The 26,845-nt window shown below is 58.2% G+C and overlaps 3 protein-coding genes across 9 annotated transcripts; 1 reads left to right on the top strand and 2 right to left on the bottom strand.

Annotated features, from left to right (window-relative positions):
- Positions 1 to 296: 296 nt before the first annotated feature.
- LOC113995044 (mitochondrial chaperone BCS1) lies at positions 297 to 4,938 on the bottom strand. Of its 2 annotated transcripts, XM_027734742.2 has the most exons (8): positions 4,849 to 4,938; positions 3,701 to 4,077; positions 3,312 to 3,451; positions 3,002 to 3,196; positions 2,714 to 2,777; positions 2,204 to 2,373; positions 1,645 to 1,762; positions 297 to 947 (listed from the first exon to the last, which is right to left on the bottom strand). In XM_027734742.2, the coding sequence occupies exons 2-8, from the start codon at positions 4,018 to 4,020 to the stop codon at positions 695 to 697; spliced, it is 1,260 nt and encodes a 419-aa protein (XP_027590543.1). In that variant the 5' UTR covers positions 4,021 to 4,077; positions 4,849 to 4,938; the 3' UTR covers positions 297 to 694. The 2 variants fall into 2 exon arrangements, with proteins under 2 accessions (XP_027590543.1, XP_039237743.1); XM_039381809.1 differs by lacking the exon at positions 4,849 to 4,938 and having other exon boundaries at positions 3,701 to 4,792.
- ZNF142 (zinc finger protein 142) lies at positions 4,712 to 15,696 on the top strand. 4 transcript variants are annotated; one of them, XM_027734722.2, is made up of 9 exons: positions 4,712 to 5,030; positions 5,540 to 5,867; positions 6,400 to 7,038; positions 7,285 to 7,548; positions 8,036 to 8,848; positions 9,103 to 9,280; positions 10,458 to 13,692; positions 14,580 to 14,685; positions 15,064 to 15,696. In XM_027734722.2, the coding sequence occupies exons 2-9, from the start codon at positions 5,627 to 5,629 to the stop codon at positions 15,561 to 15,563; spliced, it is 5,976 nt and encodes a 1,991-aa protein (XP_027590523.2). In that variant the 5' UTR covers positions 4,712 to 5,030; positions 5,540 to 5,626; the 3' UTR covers positions 15,564 to 15,696. The 4 variants fall into 4 exon arrangements, with proteins under 4 accessions (XP_027590523.2, XP_039237734.1, XP_039237735.1 ...); XM_039381800.1 differs by lacking the exon at positions 4,712 to 5,030 and having other exon boundaries at positions 5,780 to 7,038; positions 7,288 to 7,548; XM_039381801.1 differs by lacking the exon at positions 4,712 to 5,030 and having other exon boundaries at positions 5,780 to 7,038; positions 7,285 to 7,371.
- A 123-nt stretch (positions 15,697 to 15,819) lies between these two features.
- PLCD4 (phospholipase C delta 4) lies at positions 15,820 to 26,424 on the bottom strand. Of its 3 annotated transcripts, none has more exons than XM_039381806.1 (16): positions 25,819 to 26,424; positions 23,021 to 23,073; positions 22,513 to 22,671; positions 21,943 to 22,171; positions 21,577 to 21,706; positions 20,831 to 21,062; positions 20,231 to 20,432; positions 19,774 to 19,918; positions 19,146 to 19,298; positions 18,659 to 18,799; positions 18,158 to 18,314; positions 17,590 to 17,706; positions 17,121 to 17,299; positions 16,821 to 16,956; positions 16,580 to 16,729; positions 15,820 to 16,456 (listed from the first exon to the last, which is right to left on the bottom strand). In XM_039381806.1, the coding sequence occupies exons 1-16, from the start codon at positions 26,121 to 26,123 to the stop codon at positions 16,350 to 16,352; spliced, it is 2,595 nt and encodes an 864-aa protein (XP_039237740.1). In that variant the 5' UTR covers positions 26,124 to 26,424; the 3' UTR covers positions 15,820 to 16,349. The 3 variants fall into 3 exon arrangements, with proteins under 3 accessions (XP_039237740.1, XP_039237741.1, XP_039237742.1); XM_039381807.1 differs by having other exon boundaries at positions 21,577 to 21,684; positions 21,981 to 22,171; XM_039381808.1 differs by lacking the exon at positions 25,819 to 26,424 and having other exon boundaries at positions 22,998 to 23,075.
- Between the last annotated feature and the right edge of the window lie 421 nt (positions 26,425 to 26,845).

Genomic DNA, 26,845 nt, shown 5'->3' with positions numbered 1-26,845 from the left:
GCCCTCACATACCTCCAGGGCCCCACATCTCTGGCAGGAGGGACAGTCATGCCCACCAAGCAATGATATCCAAGCAGATTTGCGGCTTGGCATCACAACTCATCAGGGCAGGAACAGTGGCACCAGCCTGGAGTCTAGGGACAACCAGCTGTCTCTTAGGAACTGCTTTTTTTCTGAAACGCTCTGGATTTGCAGTACTGGCTGTGCCAGGCTCTGGTCAGGAGGGCTCTGAACCAGCAGCTGGATAAGTGGGGCAACTATCACGAAAAGGGACCAGAGAGACAAGAGCCATGTTGTGCATTTCACAGAGGATATTCACAAACCAGTGAGACCGTTGTCCTTTAAAAAACCAGCAGCTTTTAGCAGTGTAGCACCCCAATATCCTGCCCCAAGGAAACCCCCAGGCTGACCCACAAGGAAGAGGATTCACATCCAGGAGCGTTAGCAGCTTACAGAAATCCCAACATGAGGCACACACTGGTGAGCAGGGCTGGTGCAGTAGCACACAAATTTGGGGAGCAGCAAGAGCTGATTCCCTCTCCCTGCTGCAAGGCTGGTAGCTCTGACTCTCCAAAACAAGGCATTGGAGGGGTAAAGGTGAACAGAGACCTGGCCTGTGCATCTGGGCAGCTTCATGGCATCTCTGGGATGGTCACATCTTTGTCCCAGTCCTCTCAGTGTTGCTGGCCCCAGGTCACAGCAGGATAGAGCTTATGTTTGAAATGGCTCCTTCAGGGTCCATCTTGTAGAGCATGAAGTGGCCCTGCACCTGGGCAGCGCTGATCTGTTTGGAGACGGCCAGTGCCTGCTCTGCAAACCGCTCAGCTGCAGCCACGGGCTGCTCAGGATAGAAGCGCTGGAACATGCAGGAAAGCTGCCAGTGGGAGCAATGGCCCACGTACTGCTTGAGATCCACACGGCCAGGACGCACCAGGGCTGGGTCCAGCCTGTCAAGAGACAGAGGAGGGCCTGGAAAACCTGATCAAAGCGTCTCTGCAGGGTGGGTCCTGCAGGAACCCCACGTCCACACTAGCACAGCCCGTGTCCTGTCTGCAAAGTGCTGTGAACTGTGAGATGGTAAAGGGAAGGAGCAGGTTCATCCCTGGGGAGATTGAGGGGAGAAAACAACCCAAAAGAAAAGAGAGAGCAAGGGAAGGGCTGGCTCTGGAGAAGGACAAACAAGTCCTGTGAAACAGTTCTGCCCATCTCTGTCCCATAAGCAACCTCTGAACAACCCCCTAGGACAGCTCGGTCTGTAGTGAGCCAAGCCTGCCATAGCACAGTGGCTGAGCAGGTGCCGCGAGCCCAGGCTGCATCCCACCAACCCAGTGGGCTGCACATGGGGCCAGCGTTTCACTCACAGCATGGCCACAACCCCAAAACCTGCAGCTCCCATGGGCAGGAAGCTGGTACCACTCCTGAATGGAATAACCATATTCTGAACAGCAAGGAAGCATCTGAGGCTCCAGCAAAAGGAATCCTGGTTAGCAATCAAGGGATTTGCATCCGAAAGGAGGATTTGGGAAACCCGAAGGCCCATTCTTCCTGCTGGAGGATTCAAAGAGCCCTACATAAAGCCCAATAAAAGGGAGCAAGGTTGTCCTGTGCCACCCACCCTATTCCTTCCCAGGGGGCAGCTCTGACCTGTCCACATAGTTGGTGGTCATGAAGACAATCCTGGCCTCTGTGGATGCCACGCCGTCCAGCGCGTTGAGGAGGCCGCTGAAGGTCAAGCGCCCCATGCCTTGGTACGCAGCAGGGTCTGGGAACAGCGGAGTCTGAGATCACAGCCATCGGCCACTGACCCTGCGCAGGCTTGCAGGCCACCTTCCTATCACCTAACGCCAAGCTCCCCACTCCCTCCCTGCTCCAAGGCTGACCCTCTGCCTGGCTGGTAGCGCATTCACCTCCCCTGCCCACATGCACCCATGGAAATCCAAACAGAGAACAAGAAGGAAAGCCACCTTCTCCCTCATACTGAAAATAGCTAGGCAGGAGAAGGATCTTTGCCCAAGGATAAAGGACCCAAATTTCTTGTATAGCCTAGGCTATGAAGGTTCTATCTCTAAGGCCCTGAGGCCATAGAAATGCCCACTCCTGGTTTCTGCTGGTGTAGCAGAGCAGCCCAGAGTCCAAACCTTTCCCCAGTACAGCTGGCAAACCTCCCTCCAGCTGCTGGCCCAGAAATGGGGGCAGTGCTCACTCTCAGCGGCCAGGTCCCGGCTGATGAAGGCAGCGTCCACATCCTCCAGCAGGATAATGCTCTGCTGTGGTGCCACACTCAGGAGGTGATTGAGCCGGTCGTCAGAGAGGCTGTGGTCACTAAGGCTCAGCAGGCAGATACTGTACTCCAGCTCCCCGGCCAGGGCTGTGCTGGGAAGGACACAAACCACAGGGGTGAATCACAGTGGGAAAGCACAGAGCCAGCAGCAGGGGAGAGGGCAGAAGTGTCCTTTCCCAGCAGGGATCAGATCTGAGGGGGGTACAGGAACACCTGCTCAGCTTGCTGTGCAGCACTGTGCAAAGCAGGGGCACAAAGGGCTCATAACCCTGACCTGTCACAGTGCCAGCAAAACACCAGGCACCACACATGAGGCACAGCCCACTCCTCTTTCCACACCCAAGCTCATTCACACCTTCTCATCTGAGGCTGCTGTGCCCCAGAGCAGGCAGCTGGTGGGAAAACTGCTGTTAGCCAGCTGGCAACACTCACATGAAGCTGCTTTTCCCACAGCCAGGAGGACCGTACAGCAGGTAACCTCTTCGGTAGGGGATTCCTAGGAAGACAGTGTTCTTTTAGGATAACCAGCTGGATTGCTCTGAGCTCCCTTCCCCCAGAGCCACAAGGCTTTGCTGATTGAGCACACATAATCACGCATAGAGGATACACCAAGGGAAGGCAAGCAGCAGGGAAAAATCTCTCCACAGCTGACTCCAGAGAGAACCACAGGCATTCTGCCCCAGCCCACATGGTACACAGGACACCACACCAGAGCCTTGCCTCTGTCACTGTACCACTTGGAATTGCTGATGAACTCCTTCACGTCCTGAACCAGCCTCTCCGACACGCCCTTCTCCAGCACCACGGAGCTGAGGGGCCGGCGGCGGCGGGGGAAGCCGAACTGCCGCCACTCTGCTCCCACGGCCGTGTACATGAGTGTCTTCCCCTCCTGCTTCTGCAGTGCCAGCTCCCGGGCTGAGGAGAGAGGCAGAAGGGACAGCTGCCAGGGAAGAGGATCTCCCGTGAAGCCCTGGGCATCTCCAGGGAGTAGGCTGTTCCCAGCAGGACCCCACGCAGTTCCCCTACAGACCTTCCTGGAGGATGTTGAAGAAGATGTCCCGGTCAGTGCCCAGCGCAGTGAAGGTGACAGACTCCCAGGGGGTCCCTGTGTTCAGGTCAATCACCTGCGTCTCCCGGCTGCGCTCAATGCGAATCCACTTCCTGCGATACCTGGGGTGGGAAGACAGGGTTGGGATGCAGTGATCCAGCACCACCCAGTTGTGCCCAGCCTGGCTCATCAATCAAGAACATTTATCTCGGGTAAGGAAATCACACTGCTGAGTACAGGCTCCTCTTGCTACTTCCTGCCCTAACCCAGACCCAGGAAGGAGGCAGGATCCTCTCCAGTGCCTCTACAGGTCCCCCAAGCTGCCAAAGTGAGGTTCAATCCCCACACGGGTTTCCCCTGCGCCCCCTTACCAGATGAAATGATTCCCGATGCTGGGGACAAAGTCAAACTTGGTGCTGACACGCCCACTCTCATGCTGCAGGTATGATGTCTCCACACTGAGGTGCTGCGTGTGCTTGGCATGGTGGGACACCCAGTTCAGCAGCCACTGGTAGCTCTTGTCCTTGCTGGGCACCTCCAAGGTGATCATGTAGTGGCGCCTGAAAGCCACCAGCCCAAACTGGGCCCCTTTACGAGCCACTGCCAGGACCGTGCCCACCCCGACAAGGCCAAACCCAGCTCCGAAATATGGGTTGTCCTTCAGGGCTAGGACAAAGTCAGAAAAGGGCATCGTGGGAGGTTAAGCAGCTCCTTTCCACAGCATCGTTTCTGTGCTCCACAAACCAACCTGCGTGGAAAGACTGAGTGGCAGGAAAGAACACAACGGATTGCCTGCATTTCCCTGGCCTTTGTCGTGGCCAGTTCTTCAGGTGAAAGGCTTCCTGGCACATCTGGATCTCCCACATCTGTGCTTATTACCAGGGTTTCAGAATGCTGCTGGCTGCAGGAGCTCCCTCCCTCTCTGCAGGCCACTGGGCCAGCCAGGCAGGAGGGGGCCAGGAGCTGGAGGCTCTCCAGCAAGCACGGGAGCATGTGTTGCTTCTTCAGCCAAGACAAGAAGCTCAGTGTTTTACAGGGTTTTATTCTTTAAACAACCAGAGATCGTGAGCACTGCAATTATTTAAGGTTTATTGTTCGACAAAGCTGAAGCGCATCTCCAGGCCGAGCCGAGAGCCGGGTGGGAACGGGCACACGACTGCGGTGGAAGCAGCACCTCCATGTCTGGATAACACCCGCATGCTCAGGGGGCCTGAAGCTTCTCCAGCTCCCTCAGCAGGTCTGTCAGGTACAGGGGACGAGGGGGAGCCTCCCTCGGCAGACGCACAGACCCGCTCTGCTCCCTCACGCAGCATTCCAGCTCCCCCAGCACAAGGTGTGACCTTCCTCTTTCCCAGGCGTCCCGTGGGCAGGGTCCCCCAGCCCCGCGGCAGGAGCCCCACCGTCCCCTGCAGGAGACCCGGACCCTCACCGACCGTCCTCCGCAGCAGCGGCCCAGCCCGGCCGCTCCACACGGGAACCCCCCGCCACCCGCGGCCACGGTCCCGTCGCCGCCGCTCACCTGCGTTCCTTCTGCCCGCTGCCGCTTCCGCCCGCGCCGCTTCCGCCCGCACCATAGAGCAGGACCGGAGTGCCGGGCAGAGCGGCCGCGCGAGCGGCACAAAGGGCGGCGCTTCCGCCGCCCGGTGCCACAACTGAGATGTGCCGGGGCTGGGGGCCCTGGGGCGGCGAGGACAGCCTGGGGTGAGGGACCGGGGACAGCCCGGGGTGAAGGGATGGGGGGGACCGGGGACAGCCCGGGGTGAAGGGATGTGGGGAGACCGGCTGAGGACAGCCCGGGGTGAAGGGATGTGGGGAGACCGGCTGAGGACAACCCGGGGTGAGCGACTCGGGGCTGGTGGGGCCCGGCCGGACGGGACTCGCAGGAGACACCTGCTCGTTGGAGACCGGACACAGCTCTGGGGGGGTGGTCTCGGGTTCGGGGCTGGGCCCAGCTGGACTCAGGGAGCGAGCCCTGGGTGTTAGGCTCAGGGAGAGGCCCCTAGGCATCTTTGGGGAGGGTACACCTGTCCTTGCACTCCTGTCTGCCGGGGATTGCCCGATTTGTGGCCCACGGGAGGCACAGCAAAAAGGAGCCGGCGTTGAGATCCCCAGTTCATGCCCTGCCTGGGGACTGGCACTGCAGGCTGCCCCCCAAAATCCCATCAGGCCTCTGGGTTGTCTCTGTTTTAAAGCTCTTTCTTCTGTTTCAGAGTGAGAGGCTGTCCTGGCCAGCACCAAGGCAGTGCCCGGGGGCACTGAGTGCAGCAGTGACTGTCTCTGAGAGTGCCAGCAGGGAGATGGAGGCCCTGTGCTCGGAGCTGCTCCTGCCCACAGCAGGAGAGGCAAGAGCTGTGGGAAGCCCTGGTGCGGCCAGCACCGGTCTGGCTGGGACACCCCCGCTGACTGCCAGCCAGGACTTGCTGCTGGCAGAGGCATCAATGCCTGGGGAAGGGGCTCACGCTGAAGGAAGCAATGTAGAAATATTCATCGAGACAGTGGCTGGCAATGTAACGCTGAGCAATGAGGCCAGTACCACAGGTATGGGGTGCAAGGAGGGCAGCATGGGCCCAGTGACACTCAGCAGAGGGAGAGAGGTCTGGCCAGGGCCCCTGTCCCTTCCAGCCAGCACCTTAGGGACAACCAGGTGCCCTCGTGTCTCTGACCTCATGTGCATCACCAGTCTGGTGCCACCATTGAGTGCAGACCTGGCACAAGGTTGGGATTTGGATGGGGAGAGTGGCTGTGGGAATTGTGTGCTGGGTGAGGTGGTCAGTCCAGGCTGTCAGTAGGGACCAGGTGGAGATCTCCTGGGAATGGGGCCAAGCCAGCCTCACATCTCTGCGTGCCTCAAAGGTGCAAAAGGACAGACCTGGTCATCGTGGTCACCAGGGTGATGGTGTTCCCTTTCTTATGGGAGATATCCTGGGCAGGGGGTGGGCTGTGGTTCCCAAAATATAATTTGTGGCAATGGGGGTTTATCCTCCTTGTCCAGAGCTGGAACTGAACCACCAGTCCCACGCTCTGGGCCTGGTGAAAGCCCTTTCTAATGCTCGCCCCTTGCTCTCTGCAGAGGTTCTGGTCAAAGTGGTGGAGTTGTACTTCTGCGAGAGGTGTGGCCAGAGCTTCCCAGAGGCCTCCCTGCTGTCCCAGCACCAGTGCCTGCTGCTGGCCCCTCCTGGGCACCTGGAACTCCCTGGGGCACTGCTGACTTCTGTCAGCGAGGACCAGAGCGAGCCAGGGGACTCAGAGCTGCCTGGAGCTGGCACACAGGAAGGCTCTGCTCCCGAGCGCCTGCTGTGCCCCATCTGCCGGGAGGCGTTCACGCAGCCTGCCCAGCTCAAGGAGCACTTCAAGACCCACCGTGCCCCACCAGGAGCCCTGCCCTGCCCAGAGAGAGGCTGCCACTTCACCACGGAGGACCGCAAGCAACTGCGCAGTCACCTGCGCCACCTGCACGGGGCCTCGCCTGTGTCGTGCACCTGCCGGGCCTGCCCGCTGCTCTTCCCCAGCCGCCCAGCCATGGAGCAGCACCACCGGACACACTTCCCCTTCCACTGTGGCCACTGCGACTTTGTCACAGCCAATGCCAAGCTCTTCTGGCAGCACAAGAAGGGCCACACCACAGAGCCCCCGTCCAAGATGCCCGAAACAGGTGGCCCCTGCAGTTCAGACCCCCACAGCCTTGAGCAGTGCTGCATCCTACCATCAGGTATGGCTGGGTGCGGCCCTGGGGGCTGTGGCTGTTGCAGAGGCTGACTGTGTCCGTGCATCCCAGTTAAAACTGGGAGGAGTTGGGGGGCAAGGTTGGAGGGCTAGGAACCCTGCATTCCTTCCTCCCTGCACAGCACAGTTTGTGCCCCCATCTCAGCCAGGAGGTTTTCCTGTATGGGGGTGGTGGGGACGGAGTGGTCCCTCTTTCCTTCAGCGTGATGATCTCTGTCTTTCCCCACTGAAGCAGCAGCAGAAGAGCAGGAGGAGGCAGGAAATTGTCACCCTGGCTGGGAAGCCAGCACAGCAGAAGCCAGGCCAGCAAACCCTGCAGGTACCGAGGACAACTCCCTGAAGGGGCAGAAAGCATCAGCTGGAGAAGAGGATTCAGACAGCGGTGGGGATGAATCGCAGGAGGAGGATGGCGAGAGCCCCTGTGAAGCCGAGGCCAAAGAGGATGGGAAGGCAGCTCCCGAGAAAGGCAGAATGCCACAGGCACACCACTTCAAAGGTGGAATGCAGGGCCCTACCAGGAGCTGCTCAGGCTTTGTGTTGTGAACAAGCAGCACAGCTTTGGGGCTGGTGTGGAAGTGTGGGCCAGGCTCATGGGGCCTGGGAGTCCTGTGCCATCCAGTAACCCCACATCTCCTGCATGTACCAGTGCACTGTTCCCCTGACCTCTACCCAAGCAAATCTGTCCCTTCTTTTTCCTGTTCACACCCACTGTCAGGTTTAGGCAAAGGTCTGCCTGCATTTGGGGGTCAGGGGCACATGGGCAGGCCTGATATAGTCTGTGCTTTGCCAGCGTTAAGCTGAAAAGAGCTCACCAGGAAGTGTGCTGGTGACTTGAGGTGGTGACAGTCCCTCTAAGTAGGTGGCTGCTGTGCGATCACACGTGTATAAGCCTTAACCCTGGTACAGCTGGATCAGGGACAGAACATTTGTCTGTGCTCTCCATCTTTTTCCTACTGATTGCTCTCCCTTCTCTGCTCCTCCAGGGGATGTTGCAGAGGGCTCCGAGTACCTCTACAAAACCCACATGTGCCCTGAATGTAAGCGGTGCTTCAAGAAGCGGACGCACCTGGTGGAGCACCTCCACCTGCACTTCCCTGACCCCAGCCTGCAGTGCCCCAACTGCCACAAGTACTTCACCAGCAAGAGCAAACTGAAGATCCACATGATGCGGGAGACAGGCGAGAAGGCCCATCGCTGCCCGCTCTGCCACTACAGCTCGGTGGAGAAGAACGCCCTCAACCGCCACATGGCCAGTATGCACGAGGACATCTCCAACTTCTACTCTGATGTTTACTCCTGCCCTGTCTGCGAAAAGAAGTTTCGGCTCAGCCAGGCCCTCAAAGAGCACTTGAAGACTCACAAAGCCGAACCCAAGAGGCTGAGCTGCTTCCAGGGAGGCTGTGACTACTGTGTGGAGGACCGGAAGGAGTTTGTCCGTCACCTCAAGGATGCTCATGGCATCAAGGCAGTGGAATGCAAATACCACGCCTGCTCACTGCTCTTTGGCACAGCTGAGGCCATGGAGGCTCACCGGAAAACCCACTACGCCTTCCACTGCCAGCAGTGCGACTTCATCTGCTCCAACAAGCACGTTTTCCGCAAGCATAAGAAGCAGGGGCACCCAGGCAGTGAGCAGCTCCAGTGCAGCTTCTGCCCCTACGCCACTTTCAACCCCGTGGAGTTTCATGACCACGTGGGCAAGATGCACGCCAACGAGAAGATCCACAAGTGCACCGAGTGTGCCTTCGCCACCGCGCACAAGCGGGTGCTCATCCGGCACATGCTGTTGCACACTGGTGGGTGTCCGCTGCAGGAGTCCCAAGAGCCAAGCTGAGATGGGGGTGGTGTCCTGTCTTGGGTCTGGGTAGGCAGGGAGGGCTGGGTCAGGGTTCCTGGGTCCCACCACTGGCTCTGCCACCCTAGTGTCACTTGACTGAAGTTGTGGCATGTTCCCACCCCTCCTGTCACCCCCAGCTCCTGCTGAGCTTGTTTCCCTGCCATGCTGCTTTATTTGGCTGTCATGCTGAAAGTATTCATGTGTTGCGTGTAGGAGAGAAACCTCACAAGTGTGAGCTCTGCGACTTCACCTGCCGGGATGTGAGCTATCTGTCCAAGCACATGCTGACCCACTCCAACGACAAGAACTTCATGTGCACCGAATGTGGGTACATCACCAAGTGGAAGCACTACCTGAACGTCCACATGCGCAAGCACACCGGAGATCTCCGGTAAGACCCCCTGCTCTACTGCCCTGTCCGCTTAGTCAGGGCTCCCCAAATCCTGCTCCTGTTACCATAAATCGGCAAATAAGAGACCCCGAAGACTCAATTTGTGAGCATTAGGAGGCAAGTATTCCTTTATTACCAGCGCTGGACACACAGGAGGATAGCTCCTCTTAAGTGTGTGTGTGCCCTGCTCTTGTTTAGCATAGCTAATGTTTACTTACAGTTTTACATATTCATCAAGTGTCTTACATATTCACTACTTTTCTCAGAAAGTTCATGCATATGTTAATCAGCTCTAAGTTCTTCGGAAGTCCTCATTTGGTTACTAGGGGGTCTTCTGCTGGTCTCTGGTGGTTATTTGAAGCGTGAACTTCACTTGAACTTGTCCACTGAGCATGCACATTTATAGCTTGTAATAGAGCACCTTTGTTCAGCATCTGTTATCAAAAATTAGATACTTATGTTACAACTACTCTAGCTGAAAGCATTCAGAAACTTGCTTATTTTGCAGCTACCCTGAGAGAAGCTTAGATTGTAAAGGCCCATGGAAAATTACCGAACAACGGAGAATACTGCTCTCACTCCAGGGGTCTGCTTCTCCAGGCTGCATTTTGTGCCAGACTCTCTCATGCCTGGTATAGCCTGCTCTGTCTGGAACATAAGAAATCTGGGCTTTGAGCTTGCAGGTTGTTGCCAGCATGGTGCCGTGGAAGCAAAGCTATTTTTGGTGTCTCCATGCCACCGAGGAGGTGTATTACCTCAGAGGTGCAGCTCTGCACTTGGGTTCATGGGCTCTGCTGATGTCTGTGGGCCAAGGCCCACTTGAGCATGTTCGAGACTGCCAAATTGTCAACTCCTTTGAGTCTAACTTGCCTCCAGGGATGCTGGAAGTGCTGTTGGTACATTTGTGGGGGTGACACGTTCACTGTGTGGAATACCTCGGGGAATCTTATCTCCCATCCCCAGGCTGGGGGTATAAAGCACCGCAGTGCCAAGGGCTGCAGCAGGGAGGAATTGCCTGTGGTAAGAGCTGCCTGGATGCCAAAGGTCAGATCTGGCAAACCCAGCAGTACTCCTTCCCCGTTATTCTGGGATGGGGAGGGAGAGCTCAGCATGCCTGATGGAGCTCAGCCTGTCCCGGCTCCTCATGCTGCCTGACCAATTCTACTTGTCCCCACAGGTACCAGTGCAACCAGTGCTCATACCGCTGTCACCGTGCTGACCAGCTGAGCAGCCACAAGCTGCGGCACCAGGGCAAAAGTCTGATCTGCGAGGTGTGCGGCTTCGCCTGCAAGCGCAAGTATGAGCTGCAGAAGCATATGCAGGCAAAGCACTCACAGAACTACCAGGTGCCCATCTTCCAGTGCCAGTACTGCACCTACCAGACCAAGTACAAGCAGGCGCTGCTGAACCATGAGAACTGCAAGCACACCAAGCAGAAGGAGTTTCGCTGTGCCCTCTGTTCGTACTGCACCTTCAGCAACACCAGCCTCTTCTTCCACAAGCGTAAGATTCATGGCTACGTTCCCGGTGACAAGGACTGGCTGGAAAACTATGCCAGCAAGGAGTTGGAGATCAGTTCGTCTGAGGCACTCTTCAGCTACGAGCTTGGCACAGCCCTGAATGTGGATGCCAGTTCCCCCCTTGCTGGCAAGGAGCAGTGGGCAAGGGCGAAGCCATCCCAGCTGGAGTCCCAGGGAGAAGAGGGCTACCAGGAAGTGTTTGTGGTACCTCTCCTTGGGCAGGATCCTGCTCCACGAGAGAGCAGTGGTGAGGCAGAGAGAGGTGTGAGCGAGGGGGAGCAGAGCTGTCCGACTGCTGGCAATGCCCTGGAAGATGACTGCGTGCAAGGAGACACTGCCACAGGCTCAGCTGAGCTCAGTGTTTCTCAGGATGTGGCAGAGAGCTGCACCTTGCGCTTGGAAGCACTGAATGTCTCATCTGACCCCCTCCTAGTGCACTTGACTGGAGATGCGTGTGTGACACAGCCAGAGAGCATGGAAATGATGTCCTGCAAGGAGCCTTCCGCAGCCTTTGAGATGCTGGGTTCCCAGGATGACCTTGTCTTGGAGAACAGTGGCAATACACTTGAAGAAACCCCAGACTTTGAAGAAGAGGAAGTAGATGTACAGGAAGATGATGTGGTGAGACTGAAGCACAGTGTAGTGGCAGGAGACAGCCAGGGAAAAGACACTCTAAGGCAGGCAATGGACCACCTTGAGAGGTCATGCTCGGACCACCACAAGCTGGTGGCAGACACTGAGGTGAGAGGGACCGGCCAAGCCAAGCTGCCAGAGGCCTGGCTCAGTGTGCTGAAGACACCTGAGCAAGGTCACCCACCTGTCCCAGAGGAGGTGGTCACCTCAAATGGCAGTGCCAGGGGTGGCTCAGAGTCCGTGCTGAAGGCTCTTCGGAAGCAGGACAAGGAGCAGGCAGAGACGCTGGTGCTGGAGGGCAGGGTGCAGATGCTGGTGGTGCAGTCAGAGAGCCAGGTCTTTAAGTGTGAGAAGTGCTCTTACATTACGCGGAAGGAGAAGTCCATGTCTCTGCACTCCAAAGCCAGCTGCCAGAGACGCCAGGCCCCGCTCGTGTGTCACGAGTGCGGCGCCAGCTTTAAGCAGCAACGGGGGCTCAACACTCACCTCCTCAAGAAGTGCCCAGTTCTCCTGAAGAACAACAAGATCCTCAAACCAGCCAGCCAGGAGTCACCTGGATTGTGCCAATCTGCTGACCAGCCTGGTGATAATGGTACAGAAACAGGGGAGAGTGAGAAGGGACGCTCAGAGGAGTTCGGGCATGCTGAGAGCCCTTGGGAAGCTGAACTGCTGCCTGATAAAACACAGGCAGAAGGCAGTCCTTTGGCTGGAGAACAGGCATCAGGCTGTCTTGCCCCTGAGAAATCCCTGCCGGGTGACAGCATAAAGGTAGCAGAAGAGCCTCCCCAGCAAGGGGATGGACCTGAGCCAGGTGGAGCTGCTGATCCCTCCCAGCCTGGGAAACCCTTAGAGAAATACCGGCTGGAGGGAGGGAAGCTGCACTGCAACGCCTGCTCCTTTGTGTGCTCCCGTGTCTCCACCATCACCTCCCACGTGGAGGATGGCTGCCGGAACCTTGAGCAGTTCTGGTGCTCCCTGTGTCCTGAGGCCTTCCGCTCCCAGCGGGCCCTCAAAAGCCACTGTGCTGAGAAGCACATCATGCATCCCAAGGAGGACAGATCCCAAAGCACCGAGCTCCCTGAGGGGGACCTAGCCAGTGTTGAAACAGGCCAGCCCAGTAAGCTCCCACTGGATGCGGCCCCTTCAAAAGCCACCCTGCCCAAGAGGAGGCGTTTCTCCTGTCCCAACTGCCCTTTCACCTGCCACCAGGAACGGGCCATGAAGACGCACAAGAAGAGGGGCTGCGTGACCCTGGGTGAGTTCCGCTGTACCTCCTGCCCCTTTACTTCCAAGGTGGCTAAAGCCCTGCAGCTGCACCGCAGGCTGCACCGCAAGCACTACAGCAAGCGACCGCAGCTGCAGTGCCGCCAGTGCGAGTTCACCTGCAAGCAGGCCCGCTGCCTGCGGCAGCACGTCCGCATCAAGCACGAGGGGGTGAAGCCGCACAAGTGCCGCTACTGCGAGTTCAGCACCACGCGGCGCTACCGCCTCGAGGCCCACCAGTCCCTGCACACCGGCGTGGGGCGCATCGTCTGCGGCATCTGCAGCCAGACCTTCGGCACCAACTCCAAGCTGCGCATCCACCGCCTGCGGGTGCACGAGAAGACACCCACCCACTTCTGCCCGCTCTGCGACTACAGCAGCTACCTGCAGAATGACATCACCCGCCACGTCAACAGCTGCCACCATGGCGAGCTCAACTTCGCCTGCTCCCGCTGTGAGGCTCGCTTCAGCTCCGAGACGGCCCTCAAGCAGCATGTCCTGCGGCGGCACGAGGAGAAGGTGTCCTATGGCTGCCCACGCTGTGGCTTCATGTGTCACAGCGAGGCCACACTCAAGTGCCACGTGCAGAAGCAGCACCCGCACCTCGAGTGCAGCACCTGCAAGGAGACTTTTGCCACCCGGGAGGCACTGGAGGAGCACAAGACGCAGCATTTCAGCCACCGCTGTGAGCTGTGCAGCTTTGCAGCCAAGGAGCGGCAGCAGCTGGTGCGGCATTATATGGAGAGCCATGAGCCAGCCTCCCCCCAGGACAAACCCCTGCACTGCCCCTTCTGCGACTTTGCCTGCCGCCACCAGCTTGTCTTTGACCAGCACATGAAGGGCCACGGGGGCACCCGCTTGTACAAGTGCTCGGACTGCGAATACACCACCAAGAACAGGCAGAAGATCACGTGGCACATCCGCATCCACACGGGTGAGAAGCCCTACAAGTGCCACCTCTGTAAATATGCCTGTGCCGACCCCTCACGTCTCAAGGTGAGAGCTCTGCTTCGGAATGTATCCTACTGTATCTACGTGACTAGAGGGGCATCCAGACATGGGGATTTGGGGAAGAAGTTCCCCAGGGGAGGTTTTATCCTCTGTCCTCTTCAGTGGCTCACACAATAGTAAGAAGCGAGTGGATAAAACTTGTATAAAAATATGTTTCTTCCCTGCTGTTGCAGTTTAAAGAGAAGGGGGATTTGTAACAAAGCAAGAAGGCAGGCAGCTGTCCAAGTTCACTCCTTTTCCTGATGACATCTCTGTCTTTCTCTGGGTGCATCCTTGCACCACTCGAAGCCAAGTTAGGCTGCTTGCTGGCTTCAGCATGCTCTGTGATGCCAGTTAGACATGGTGCAGTGAAACCTCAGCTTCCTGGCAAGCAGATCATGATCCTGCCATCATTGCTATATATGATTAGCATCCTAATGCGTGGTAAAGGGCCTTCCCTAGAACAGGAAGGCCAGACATGGGGCGATGGAGGGAAAATAGTCTGATTTTGCTAAAATAAATACTGACTTTTTTAATGATCAGGCTGAGCTGGAGCCCCCTGGGGCCAGCTGGGTGAGGCTGTGCTCAACTCAGGGCTAGCTCAAGTTGGGTTTTAACCCAGACTTTGTCTTAAATAACATACTGGGGAGCAAAGCCTGTGCCATCCACAGGCTGGGACAGAGCAGCTCAGCAGTATGGGCATCTCATCCCAGTCCTGCTGTGGATCGCCCTTGCCCATAGCCTGACAGGCAAGCCCACAGCCCTCCTTGCCCCATGCAGTTGGAGATGCCAGAGCTGTCTTTGAGCCCTTCACTGGCATCCCAGAGCCCTACACATTCCCAGGGCAGCGGATGTGGTCTCATCCTGACCCCACCCTCCTGCCCTGTGCCCAGTATCACATGCGGATCCACAAGGAAGAGCGGAAATATCTCTGCCCCGACTGCGGCTACAAGTGCAAGTGGGTGAACCAGCTCAAGTACCACATGACGAAGCACACGGGTGAGTGCTGCTAATGGGGACAGGCCGTGGAGCACCAGGGAGGGTGTTGGGGCTGCAAGGACCCCAGCTCCCTGCTTCTTTTGCTACCAGTGGCCCAGCTGGAGGCAGGGGAGGACCCCCAACATTTGGAGGTCAGCACATTCTCCTGTGCCAGTGGGCTGGGGACAGTGCCCTCAGGTGGGAGGGAAGTTGGAGTGGTGCAGACCCCAGTCACTATTTGGTGCCTTGGAAAGGGGAAGTCTTGGTGTGCCTGCTGACACAGTGGAGTGTAGGGCAAAGTCCCTGGGAACTGATGCTGTATTGCAGGGAGAGTGAGACCCGTGGAATGGAGAGCACTGTGCCCCCATTCCGGTGCCATCCCTTTCCCTGTCACCACAGGCCTGAAGCCATACCGCTGTGATGAGTGCGAGTACTGCACCAACCGTGCGGACGCCCTGCGGGTTCACAAGGAGACACGGCACCAGGAGGCCCGTTCCTTCATCTGTGAGCAGTGTGGCAAGGCCTTCAAGACCCGCTTCCTCCTCAAGACCCACCTGAAGAAGCACAGTGAGGAGAAGCCCTATGTTTGCAATGCCTGCGGGCGAGCTTTCCGCTGGGCGGCCGGCCTGCGCCACCACTACCTGACCCACACCAACGAGCACCCCTTCTTCTGCCGCTACTGCCCCTACAAGGCCAAGCAGAAGTTCCAGGTCATCAAACACATCCAGCGGCATCACCCTGAGCATGGGGCTGTTGACCCAAGCCAGGGGGTGGGAAAGGACCCCAGCACACACACCGTCCACCTTCATGCTGTGCAGAGGGAAACACAGGCCAAGGGGCTGCCCAGGACGGAGCAGGAAGGAGGATGCCCTGTGGAGAAGGATGGCACATTGCTGTGAGGCTGAGTCCTGACTGCTTTAAGGCGCTGGTGGCACAGGCCTCCTGCAGAGATGTATGTGTGTGTATAGGCATATATGTATATGGGTTGTAAAATATGTGACTGTATAAAAGGAATCACTCAGCTCCTTTTAATATTGTTTCTTGGGGCTGTTTGGAACCCTGTATGAACAGTGGGCCAGGTGCCCACAGAGGAAGAGCACAAGCACAAGCCCAGCTCCCTGTCTCTCCCCAGCGCCACTGCACCCAGACCTGAGCTTGTCTGTCACTGAACAATTTATTAGGTTGCTTACCGAGAAAGGATGGGACAAGGGTTAATCTGGGGTTGTAGGGGCCAGAGGCTGTAATGGGGCTCTGCAAGGTCAGGGGCAGTGAGGACCAACTCCTCTCACAGCTCTGCCCAGCCTCGGGGTTTGCTTGGCTCCAGCCTTGCTCCCCTGCCTGGTGGGGGACCAGCCCCTGCAGCAAAGCCAGGCCATGCACCGTCTCTCCTCCTTCCCATGGCCAAGCTGTGACCTTAGGCCAGGGCAGGGTGCCTGGGGGGATTCAGGGAGCTGCACCAACATAGACCTCATGCTCAGGCATGGGGGACAGCATCCCGAACCTGGAAAGGGCAGGTCAGTGCTTTTTCCCAGTCCTCAGAGGCTACTGCAAAGGGGGTCACAGCAGCAACAACACAGGGATGACACGAAACAGCTCAACAGGAGGGCAAGGTGGTTGGCTCTGCGGCCCCAGCCACTCAGGGCCGCCTGTATGGCTTCCATCTGGGTGCTGCTCACCCCATGAGCTCAGTCCTGTTCGGGGACAGGTGGCTCGGTGATGCGGATATGGACAAAGAGAGAAGAGGGTGGGATGCTCGTGCCGTCCTTGGAGAGGAGATGGATGTGGCGGTATCCTGCAGGGGGTACAGCAAGGCTGTGGCTGACTGCAACCACATCTCCCTCTATAGCACCCAGCTGAGCCCCAGACACACGGGGCTGTGCTGGGCCCCCAAAACCACTGGGCAGCAGCCACTCACCAGGTTTGATGTTGGCAAAGGCTAGGGTGAACTGGCCCACAAAATCATTCCTGGAAGTCTTGTCATAATCCTCCACCACAAAGCGGACCAGGGCCAGCTCAGGCACATGGAGCTGGAACTGTAGTGTCTCATCCCAGCGGGGGTTAAACCCTGGGAAGGGAGAGTGGGTGCTGGGAGGGTGAGGGAGGGCAGGGGAGGTACCTGGGCACAGCAGGGTCCCCGGTATCACTGTGGGGCTCACCATTGTTCTCAATGTACTTTGTCTCCTGGTGTGCCTGGTCCGCAGGGACCCCATGGATCTCCACGCGCACAAGTGGGTCGATGATGGCTCCGTCCTTGCTGTTGGCCACTTTGGGGAGCTGCTGCCCGCTGATCACCTGCAGGTAGGGGCATGGACCCCATGAGCCGGGGAGCAGCCAAACCGATCTATTGTGAGGCTACTCGGCTCCAGCAACTGCCCAACAGTCCCCATCTGGCTGGGACTGACAAGAGCCCCAGGACACTGTCACAGCTTCTCTGGGATCTCTCCTCAGCCCTGTACCTGGATCGTCAGGGTGATGGGGCCAGGGCCTTCCCGGCTGCTGGGGTCACTGGGGTTGAAGAGAGTCTCCTCATCCCTCATGAAGGGTGGTTTGAGCACGTAGCCACAGCAGCCGTTCTGGCTGAAGAGGCCATCGCACAGGTCCATCTCCGTGCCGGCTGTCTGGAAGTTCAGGGCCACTGCAGGGAGGTGGCAGGGAAGAGGGTTCAGAGCAGCTTGGAGACACCATGCCCTGCTTGGAGCTGAGAACCAGCCTGTCCCCGTAGCCAGAGAGATGCGAGGCTGCACAGGGGGATAAGGCACCAATGCCTGGATACCCCCAGACTCCCCAGAGCAGAGCAAAAGCTGGCAGCCAGACCTGGCTCCAGCTGGGGTTGTAGCTGGCACTAACACAGGTGTCGATGGTGGCATTTGGCACAGGACTTGCGGTATCTCCCCAGCCCACAGCCCTGATGCCCCCCAGCCATACCGATCTGGCACCCAGCATTCCACATCTCCTGGGGGCTGTAGTTGGAGGAATCGGTCCGCATCCCACTGGGGTAGATGCGTGTCAGCTGCCAGGCATTGTGGCGGACAAACTCATTTCCTAGGGATAGGAAATTCCTAGAGCATGAGGGCTACTCATGAGGTCATTCCCTGGCCTGCAGAGCCACCTACCACATGTGCTGCCCATCCATCTGTCCATCCATTCATCACCCATTCATCTGCTCATCCATTCATACTTTCATTCATCCTTTTATCCATCCAACCACCCATCCCCTCATCTATCCATCCATCCATCCATCCACCCACCTACCCACCCACCAATTTTCATCCCTCTCCCCTCTCAGGAATCCAGGTGTCCTGCCTTGTTTTCTAGGCCAATAACCCCCCACCATCACTTACTTGAGCCAAACCCCACAGTACAGCCCAACTGGACTCCCTTTCCCCCACACCACACCCCTGATGTCTGGAGGTTTTAGCTCTACACCCGAGGAAGCCACCTGCCTGCTCCACCCTACCCCAGTCCCCCAGTTCCACTGCCCCCTTCGTCTCACCTGCATCCCGGATGAGCTTCCTGGCCTTGGCCTCAGAGAGGGAGGAGATCTCAGAGGGCCGGGAATGGCTGCGGGCCTCTTGGAAGCCCCGGAAGGACACATTCTTGCAGTAGATGACGCAGTCGGACAATGCTTGTGCCAGGGTCTCCTTGTCCTTCTGCAAGGCAGAGCCGTGTTGGGTGATGGGAGCATCATCCACCAGCACTCACCCAGCCCATGGGCTGTAGAGCCAGGACAGACAAGAGCAGCCGGGGGTATGCTGGGATGTGGCAGTATCCCCCCCCATGAGCAGCCTTCCTGCTAGGAACGGAGCAATGAGGGGACCCCCAACATGGTGCCACCACAGCAAAGAGGTGGCTGGCATGGCCAGAGGCAGAAAACGCTGTTCCCCCTGCCTGTTGATCTGTCTCTGCTGTCTCTGTCTCTCCTCCAGGCACTAGAATTCCACTACAGCCCTAAGCTATGTCCATGGGCTCAGCACTCCCAGCCTGGGCCACCCACCTTTGCCCTCCGCCTCTCTTCCTCTGCCTCTGCCCCATTGTCGTCGTCAGACACATCAGGCACCTCATCCCCTGGCCCGTCCAGCGTGTCCTCCAGCCGCCCGATCTTCTTTCCCTTCAGCAGGATCTTGTGCTTCAGCTCCTGTGGGGTTGGGAATAGAGAGGCACTTTAGTGTGCCCAGCTCCTCCATGGGGCTTGTTTTCTCCTGGGATCCTGCACTGCTGAGGGCCAGCACCACTAGCTCCCTTCAGCACCCAGGAGGGGATGGCGTAGGAGGGTTCTGCCCTTCTGTCTGACTCTGCAGGGCATGGGGAGACAACTTTGGGGACAGCTTTGGCACCTCTGTGAACACAGGGTCATCACATGCTCCAGTAGAACAGAATGATGCTGGAACAGAGCTGGCCTGTTCTCTGAACAGCAGAACCACCTCCTCGCTCCAGTCCCAGACAGGACAGCAATGCCCAGCACAGCTGTGCTCTGTCCCTACCTCTGGGGATGGCAGATGGCTGGGGACGTGCCCATCGATGGTGGTGGTGAGGAGCTGTTCCCCCAGGATGTCCTTGAGCTGCTGTGCCAGGACCTCCTGCTGCTCCATGCTGCAGTGGTTCTCCAGGGACAGGATCACTGGGTAGTCCGAGGCCTGGGGAGCAACGTGCACAGCTGGAGATCATCCTTAGTGGGGTTGGGGAGCTCTCACAAGGGCTTTATCCATTTGCCACCAGTGCCAGAATGGAGCTCCTTGTGTCTTCTTGTTTCCCGCCTCAAGATCCTCTTACCCCTCCAATCCCCCATTACCCTTCATATCCCATTTCAATTCCGCATCCCCGAGGCCCCATCTCACCCCTGCACCCCCAAGAGACTGCGTGAGCCCCCATCCCCTGGCACAGCACAGCACAGGCTGTAGGTCAGACACCCCAGTGCTGTCCCCTGGAAAGTGACGCAGCCACCCTCCTCTCCCGCGGAGTGAACAGTCCTGCTGCATCACCAGCTGTGTGAACCACAGCACTCATCCCCCTCCAGGGACCCATCACTACCCCGTGGGACAATTGCAGCCACATCCCCGCTCACACCAAGGGCCACCCACAACCTCCAGCACCTGGGGAAGAGTGCCTTACCTTGAAAGCGTACTTCCCCAGGGTGCTCACTACCTCCCGGAAGGGGATCTTGGAGGTGAAGGTGTGGCCGTGGTACACCATGGGCTCCCCATTCGGCCCGTCCCAGCAATCCACTTCCAGGCACCGGCAGCCCCGTTTCAGAGCCCTGGGGGTGGGTTGTCACCCCTGGGACCCCGCACATGGCCAGGGCACCAGTTCCCTGCCCTCCCCTCTGCTCGTGAGTGTCACCACTATAGGGACCAGGGGACACCCATCCAGGGTGTGGATGCTGCTGCATGCAGGGCAGGTAGAACTGGGCTCAGTATTCCCCTTGCTGAGCACTACGTGGCATGGCCAGAGGAGAGCTGGACCACAGAGGAGCAAAGGAGCTTCTGGGTTTGCCCCATGTTGCTGCTCAGGGCACAGCACTGGGACAGGAGGGTGCTGGAAGGCAGCTGGAAGGGAGCAGCCCCTTTACCTGATGTAGCCCTCGATGCTGCTCTGACCTCGCAGCTGATCCTCTATCAGGTAGGTGTTGTGGGAGGAGGAGATGAAGTAGTGGCAGAGTGGCTGGTTCATGTCCTGCCACAGCGCCCGGTGCTGGGGGTTGAAGATGGAGCCCTCCGGAGAGCAGAGGTACATGAGGAACCCATCAGCACTCAACACATGGCGAGCCCGGGCTGCAGGTGGAAGGGAAGGCTCAGTGACAGCCAGGGACATGGAAGAGACAGGGCAGGGCAAACAGGGCTGCTGGTGGCTCCTGGAATCTCCAACCTGGTCAGCACAGCTGCTGCCAGAGGCTGGGTCACAGGAAGAGATGATCCAGGGCAGTAACCTTGGAAAGGCAGGACCCCAAAACTGGAGTTTGCACACTATGGCTGGTCAACCTTCTACACCAAAATGGTCCAGGAATGAACCAAAGAAAGTGGAATTGCACCCAGATCACACCATCATAAGTCTTCCCCCTGTGTCCTCCCTGCAGCAGAATGGGGCTGGGAGTGCTCCTGCCATAGGAATGAGTCTCAGACCTCTCCCTGCCCTTGTGCAGAGCACAGCCAATGTCAGAGCCAGCTCTCACCTGTCTCTGATGGTTCATACTTGTCAATGAGCTCCATGGCCATCTCCTCTGTGCCCTCATCCTCCAGCTGCTCCTGCCGCAGGAAATCCACCAGCTCCAGCAGTGTCAGCTTCTTTCCATCCTCAGAGAATTCTTGAAAGAGGCTCAGCACCTCCTCACGCTGCGTGAGAGCCTTGTAGAAGAGCACAAACTCCTCCCCTTCCAGTGTCCCAGACTCTGATTTATCAGCATCCTGCAAGGAAGCTCCCTCAGCACCCAAATGGGGCAAAATGGGGCGTCTTGGCCACCCAAGGTTCTGGGGGGGATTCTCCCAAACAGAGGGCAGAGAGACTCCACACCAGTGGCAGTGGCAGGCACTGATCAATGGATGGATGGGGAGATGGAGGGCTGGTTGGGTGGACTGATAGGTGGATGGATCCACGGATGAGTCCATAGATGGGTCTATGGACAAACAGGTGGAAGGAGGGAGGGAGGGATAAAAAGTCAGACAGCTGGTTTGCTGAGTAGACAAATAAGCAACTGGATGGACAAATGAATGGTAGGAAGAACTGCCTTGGCTGGTTGGTTTAACAGAAAAATGAACAAGTGCATGTTTGTGTGGGTAAACAGGTAGTTGGGTGAACAAATGGATGGATGGATAGATGGATGGATGGATGGATGGACAAAATAAAGTGACCATAGCCTTTTGCAAGGAGGTGTTGTGCAGCTTGTTCCAGCCCCTCCAGGCTCTTGGGTGCAGTGCTTACCTGGAAGAGCCGCAGGGCATGATCCTCATTCATGTCCACATTCATCATCTTGAGGAGACGCTGTACCTCCTTGAAGTTCATGCGTCCATCCTTATTCTTGTCAGCTTTCTGAAACCAGTCACGAATCCACGTGAGAGAAATCAGGGCAAATGTTAAGGGAAAGGACCTTGGCTATGAGAGATGGAGCTGGGGAGCATCAGAGGGCCTCTTTTCCTTTTTCTGTGTCCTGCACTGATGCAGACGGTGAGACTCAGAACAGCTACACACATACTGGGACAAGGCTGAATATGCAGGGCCTGGGGAATGATCTGCAGTGGGGGAATGACTGGGTGGGGGGAGGCAGAGTGATGCTTGCAGGAAGGATATTGGTCTATCTTCTCCCTTTGGTCCATGGTGGTGGCTACCTCAATGAGCTGACGCAGGCCCTGGACCCAGCACTGCGCCTCCTCGGCCGAGCCAGCAATGAGGTCCAGGTTGCCACGACGGCCATAGAAGACAATGGTGAAGCAGCGCTCAGGGGGGAACTCCTCGGCCAGGCTCTGCAGCACCTCTGACTGGTGCCCTTCCCGCACCGTCTCCACATCGCTGATGGAGACTGGGGCAGAGGGAGGGGATGCCTGTCTGTGGGGGACAAGGACCACAGGGCAAGGGGCACTGCCCACAGACACCTATTCTTCCAGCCATCCCTTCTTCCACTCATCCACCCACTGAGCTACTCATCCATCCATTAACCATTGAGCTATCCAGTCAATCACTGCCATCAGCCCCTCTGTCTCAAGGAGAGGTGTGGGTGAGAAGAGACCACATATGCATACATAGCCTTTCTTGAATGCCCCAGCACTCTTAGCAAGAATGGTTTCAAGAATCTCCATACCTTCACATTCCTGTAAACCCTACTAATGGCCCTGTGGCCAACGCACAGAAGCCAGTACTCACAGGCAGACTCCGTTTTTCCTGTCCTCTTCGACTGGTACCAGATGGTCATGCAGTCATCCTGCAGCTTGAAGAAACGCTGCTTCTTCCAGCTCTTGGACTTGACTTTGCGCATCAGGGTCCCTTGCTGCATCTGCTCTAGTGTGTCTGTGAGCTGGATGCCTGGGGGCAGCATGGGCTGCATCACTAAAAGTGGGGCTATCCAGGCACTGTAACCTAATATTTTGCTTCATCTTGCCTCTGGAACCCCATGTGGTCCCTTGATCTGTGAGGGAGGAGGGGTGGACCCCAAATAAACTCCCTTCACCACAAGATGGGCAGAAGGTAGTTCCCCATTAATCCTTCCCATCCACCCTTGGCATTGCCAAGCCCAAATCCCAGTGGCCATGGTGAGGTAGGTATGCTCCTGAGCGTACCAAGGTAAACTCAACCCACAGGCCAGATTTGCCCTGGCATAAGTACGGATGGCCCAATGCTCTGCCCTGCACCTCGCCTCCACCGCGGCACTCACGGGCGTTGCACAGCAGCGATGCCATGGCTCTGCGTTCTCCACGCTGACAGCTGCTGAGGAGGGAAGAGAGAAAGTGGCTGGGGGGAACAGAGACAGTCCCCCCCACTGTGCCCAAGTCCTGCCGAGGGGGGTCCGGCCGTACCCATGTGTGTGCAAGGTGTGTGTGCCCCTGCCCGTGTGTGAGCGCACCTGCGCCTGTCTCCTGCTGGGTCATTGCCTTCCTTAAGTGTCGAGTTCACCCCATCGTACTCATGAAATATTAATCTCTGTTACTGGCAAGCCAGAGCTCAAAAGGTGTTGGTGGAAAACAGAAAAACTTGTGAGAGGAGACGCTCCACAGCCCAGCAGGTACCAGAGCCCTACTGCTCCCAAGGAAGAAGTGGCCCCTAGAGCCAGGAAAAACTGCTCTGAGGGTGCCCAAGAACAGCCCCCACCAGCTAGGACATGACCCCAACCAGCAGATTTGAAAGTAAGGGAGAGGCACAGCCGTGATAGCAAGGAAGGGGGCACAGAGGAATGACCCTCAGCTCCTGCAGCCTCTTGTCCCCAGGGAATACCATCACCCTGGGCTGTGACTGCACCCACAGCTGTACGGGAAGCACACTGCGGCAAGTGGGACTATAAATACCATGGAACAATACGGCTTTGATTAGGCTGTTGATACTTTAATTAGACTGACAAACTGCTGGATGTGCCTGTCACCCAGGTGCTGGAGTTGGGGCCTCGAGGAGTGGATGCTGCAGCTAGTGGGCTGTGATTTGGATGCAGGAGGTCCCTGGGGACAAGGGCTCTGTGCCAGGATGCAGGGGTGGCAGCCGTCGCCCAGGCCCCTGACTCAGCACAGGCACCAGTGGTGTGGGGCTAGGAATAGCTGGTGCCGTCAGCCTGCAGGCAGCTGCCAAGCCCAGCTGCCAGACCCTTGTGGGCTCCGGGGCCAGACGGCAGCCATCCCCTGCTCAGTGTCAGGACAGCAGAGCAGATCCCCAGCACAGGGGCCTACGCCCCACTCCTGGGGGACACACTAGCTGTGGGGCTGACAGTGGCTGTTTGGCTGTCACCAGGGCACAAAAGGACTACCTGTCTACACTCTTGGGCACCTCAGATGTTGCTGGAGATATGAAGCAGCTGGGGTGCCATCCCAGCAGTGCCCAGTGGTGGGGCTGTGTGTGCCCACCACTTGCAGGGTGGGCAGGGTGTGCCCACCACTTGCAGGGTGTGTGCCCACCACTTGTGGCCCTTCTTGCAGGGCTCAGACTACAAGGACTTGCTGCAGTGCCCACGTTCCCCCCATCCGATGTGCTGGGGGGCACTGACCCACTGACCCAGGACTTGGAGTGCCTGCACCCACAAATGGGGGGATGGCATCATGCTCCTCTTGTGCCCTGCAGAGTAGGTGCCCTGATGCTGTCTAGCACAGCTAGAGCCCCACACTCAGCCCTCTCCCGGCACGCTCTCAGCCTCTGCACCCCGTGGACTGCAGGGAGCAAGGGGGGGCAACCTCGGTCACCCATCTGCCTGCACCCTCCTGTCTCCTGGCAGCACCCAGTCCAGCACAGCCACCTTTGCAGGGCCTCAGCTCCAGGTGCCCACCTGCCCTGCAGCCCCTGTGCTGCAGCAGGAGAGGGAGAGGGGGGATGTTTTGGGGAAGCTGGGGTGGAGGGAGAGACACTGAGGCTGGAGAAGCAGAGAGAGATGCTGGACTGGAACAGAGATGGGCTCGGTGCCACCAACAGGTCTGTCTTCTTTGCACATGCGTGTGTACAAGGTGGCAGCATGCAAGGGAGCAGCTTGCAGCCTTCAGGCCCATAACCATGAAGAGAGTTTGGAGATAAACTGCTCTTATCCTCTTATCCCTTCCAGGCTCCAGGCACAGTCTAAGCATGCCCAGTCCCAACCAGGGAGCAGTCCCAACCAGCCACACATGCAGCAAAGAAGTGATGAACCCTTCCAGCATAAGGAACGTGGATGCACAGACACAACTGTTCTGCTCTTTCCCGTTGTGTGAGAGATGCCCCAAGCCTGGTATAGCCTGGCCCCATGCAGCCCCCCTTGCCCCAGTCTGAGTTACACTATCGAGTCAAGCGGGACAGGAGCCAGGGTACGGAGAAACCCAATCCGAGAGTTTCCTGCAGGGCGGCTGCCTGCCGGCCAGAAACAGCCCCAGCTACCCCAGCACAGCTGAGCACGCTGAGCCGCCGCAGCTTTTCTGCTGCTGGTGTCAGGCCGTAGCAGAGCTGGAGGCACAGTGGGTCTGAGCGCCCCCCGGCCACCCCAGTGCGGAGTCCCCTGGCAGAATTAAATTGTCCCCCTGGCCACCACAGGGGTGGCCTTGCCAGAGCAGGGAGAAATGCTCCCTCGCTCCAAGCACCCCTCACACCTTGCTGCCTCAGTGTGCCCACAGACTGCCCGTGTTCTGAGGCTTTGCTCAGCCTACCCGCTCCGGGACACGCCGCAGCACAGGCGCACGGAGCCTGACCCACGCAGAGGAACCAGCCGGCAGCTGACGGGTCAGAGGGGCTGGGAGGCGAGAGGAGGGACGGATAAGGGGCTTCGGGGTGGGGCAGCAAACTCCAGGGGATTCAGGGCTCAGGGGGACAAATCACACTTTAAGGCAAAGGAGATAAAACCGCCGGCACTTCTGCCGCCCCGCGCCACCCCGACCGTGCAGCCGTTTCTGGGGCAGCGCACCCCGAGCCAGGGGGTCCCAGAGCCTGGGGGTCGCAGCCCCGTACCCATCGCCCCCTCCCTCCGCAGGACGCCCGGCTCCCGCGCGGAGGACCGGGCGCCCAGCCCCGTACCCGCTCTCCGGTGCTGCTCCGCTCCGCGGGTGCTTCACCGCCGGCGGCCGCACGGGGCCGGGGCTGCCCGGGCTGCCCGCCCCTTGGCAGCGCCTGGGCGGCGAGTCTGCTCCCGGCCCCCCGCCCCCGCGGGACGCCCCCGGCCCCCGCACGCCCCGCAGCCGTCGCCTCTCAAGGTCGCTTCGGATTAAGGTCACGCCGCTTCTGAGGAGGACGAGGGGGCGGGTACAGAGGCAGTGGTGTGGCCGGCAGGGGTGGGAGCACCCTGCAGTACCCGCCGTTTGGGGTCGAGCCCCCATTCCCATCCTCCGACACAGGCTGTCCGTCCCCAGACCCGCTTGCACCCAGCACAGTCCGATCTCCCCCTCCACAGCGCGTCCTCACTGTGTTCCTGTCCTTTCCAGGACACGATGGTCCACGGGCGCTCCCGGAACCCTCCTGCTGGGAGGGATGTAGGACTGAAAAAGCAGGGCATAGTTTGAGCATCCTGGGGTAAAAATCCCCATGAGGATACAAGCAGGGGCAGCCTTGGGGCGGGGCAGGTCAAGCTGGGGGCAAGGGGTGCAGAGCAGAGACTAAACTTTCGGGAAGGCAATGCTGTAACAGACCTGGACCTTGGGTGAGTGGCAGCACTTGCAAACACGCTGCAGGAAGGCAGCGAGTGCTCTCTCCCTGGCAGGTTCACTGCCCTCCTGCAGAACAAAACAGAATCCCCTCCCCCCCCCCCCTCCACATTACCTGCTCCAGGAGAGATGGGGTGCTACAGGGATGTAGTCAACTCCCACTGGGAAAGGCCACTCTTCCCAATCACACCCCCAAGCTGGCACAACCCCCGCCTTCCTCCCAACCTGCAATAAATCCCCACTCACCACTTGCCCTCCCTGAGAGACCAGACCAGGAGGAATCTGTGCTGGCTGGGGTTTTATTATTTATTAATCTGAACTTAAAAAAACAAACAAACAAAAACCAATCAACCAAACAGAAGCATTTTAACACTCTGTCAAGGTCAGGGTGAAAAGGAGGGAAA

Source organism: Pipra filicauda, unplaced genomic scaffold (genome assembly GCF_003945595.2).
Source record: "Pipra filicauda isolate LSUMZ 115617 unplaced genomic scaffold, ASM394559v2 scaffold241_size1546129_pilon, whole genome shotgun sequence".
Taxonomy (NCBI): domain Eukaryota; kingdom Metazoa; phylum Chordata; class Aves; order Passeriformes; family Pipridae; genus Pipra; species Pipra filicauda.
This window is presented reverse-complemented; position numbering and strand designations above follow the sequence as displayed.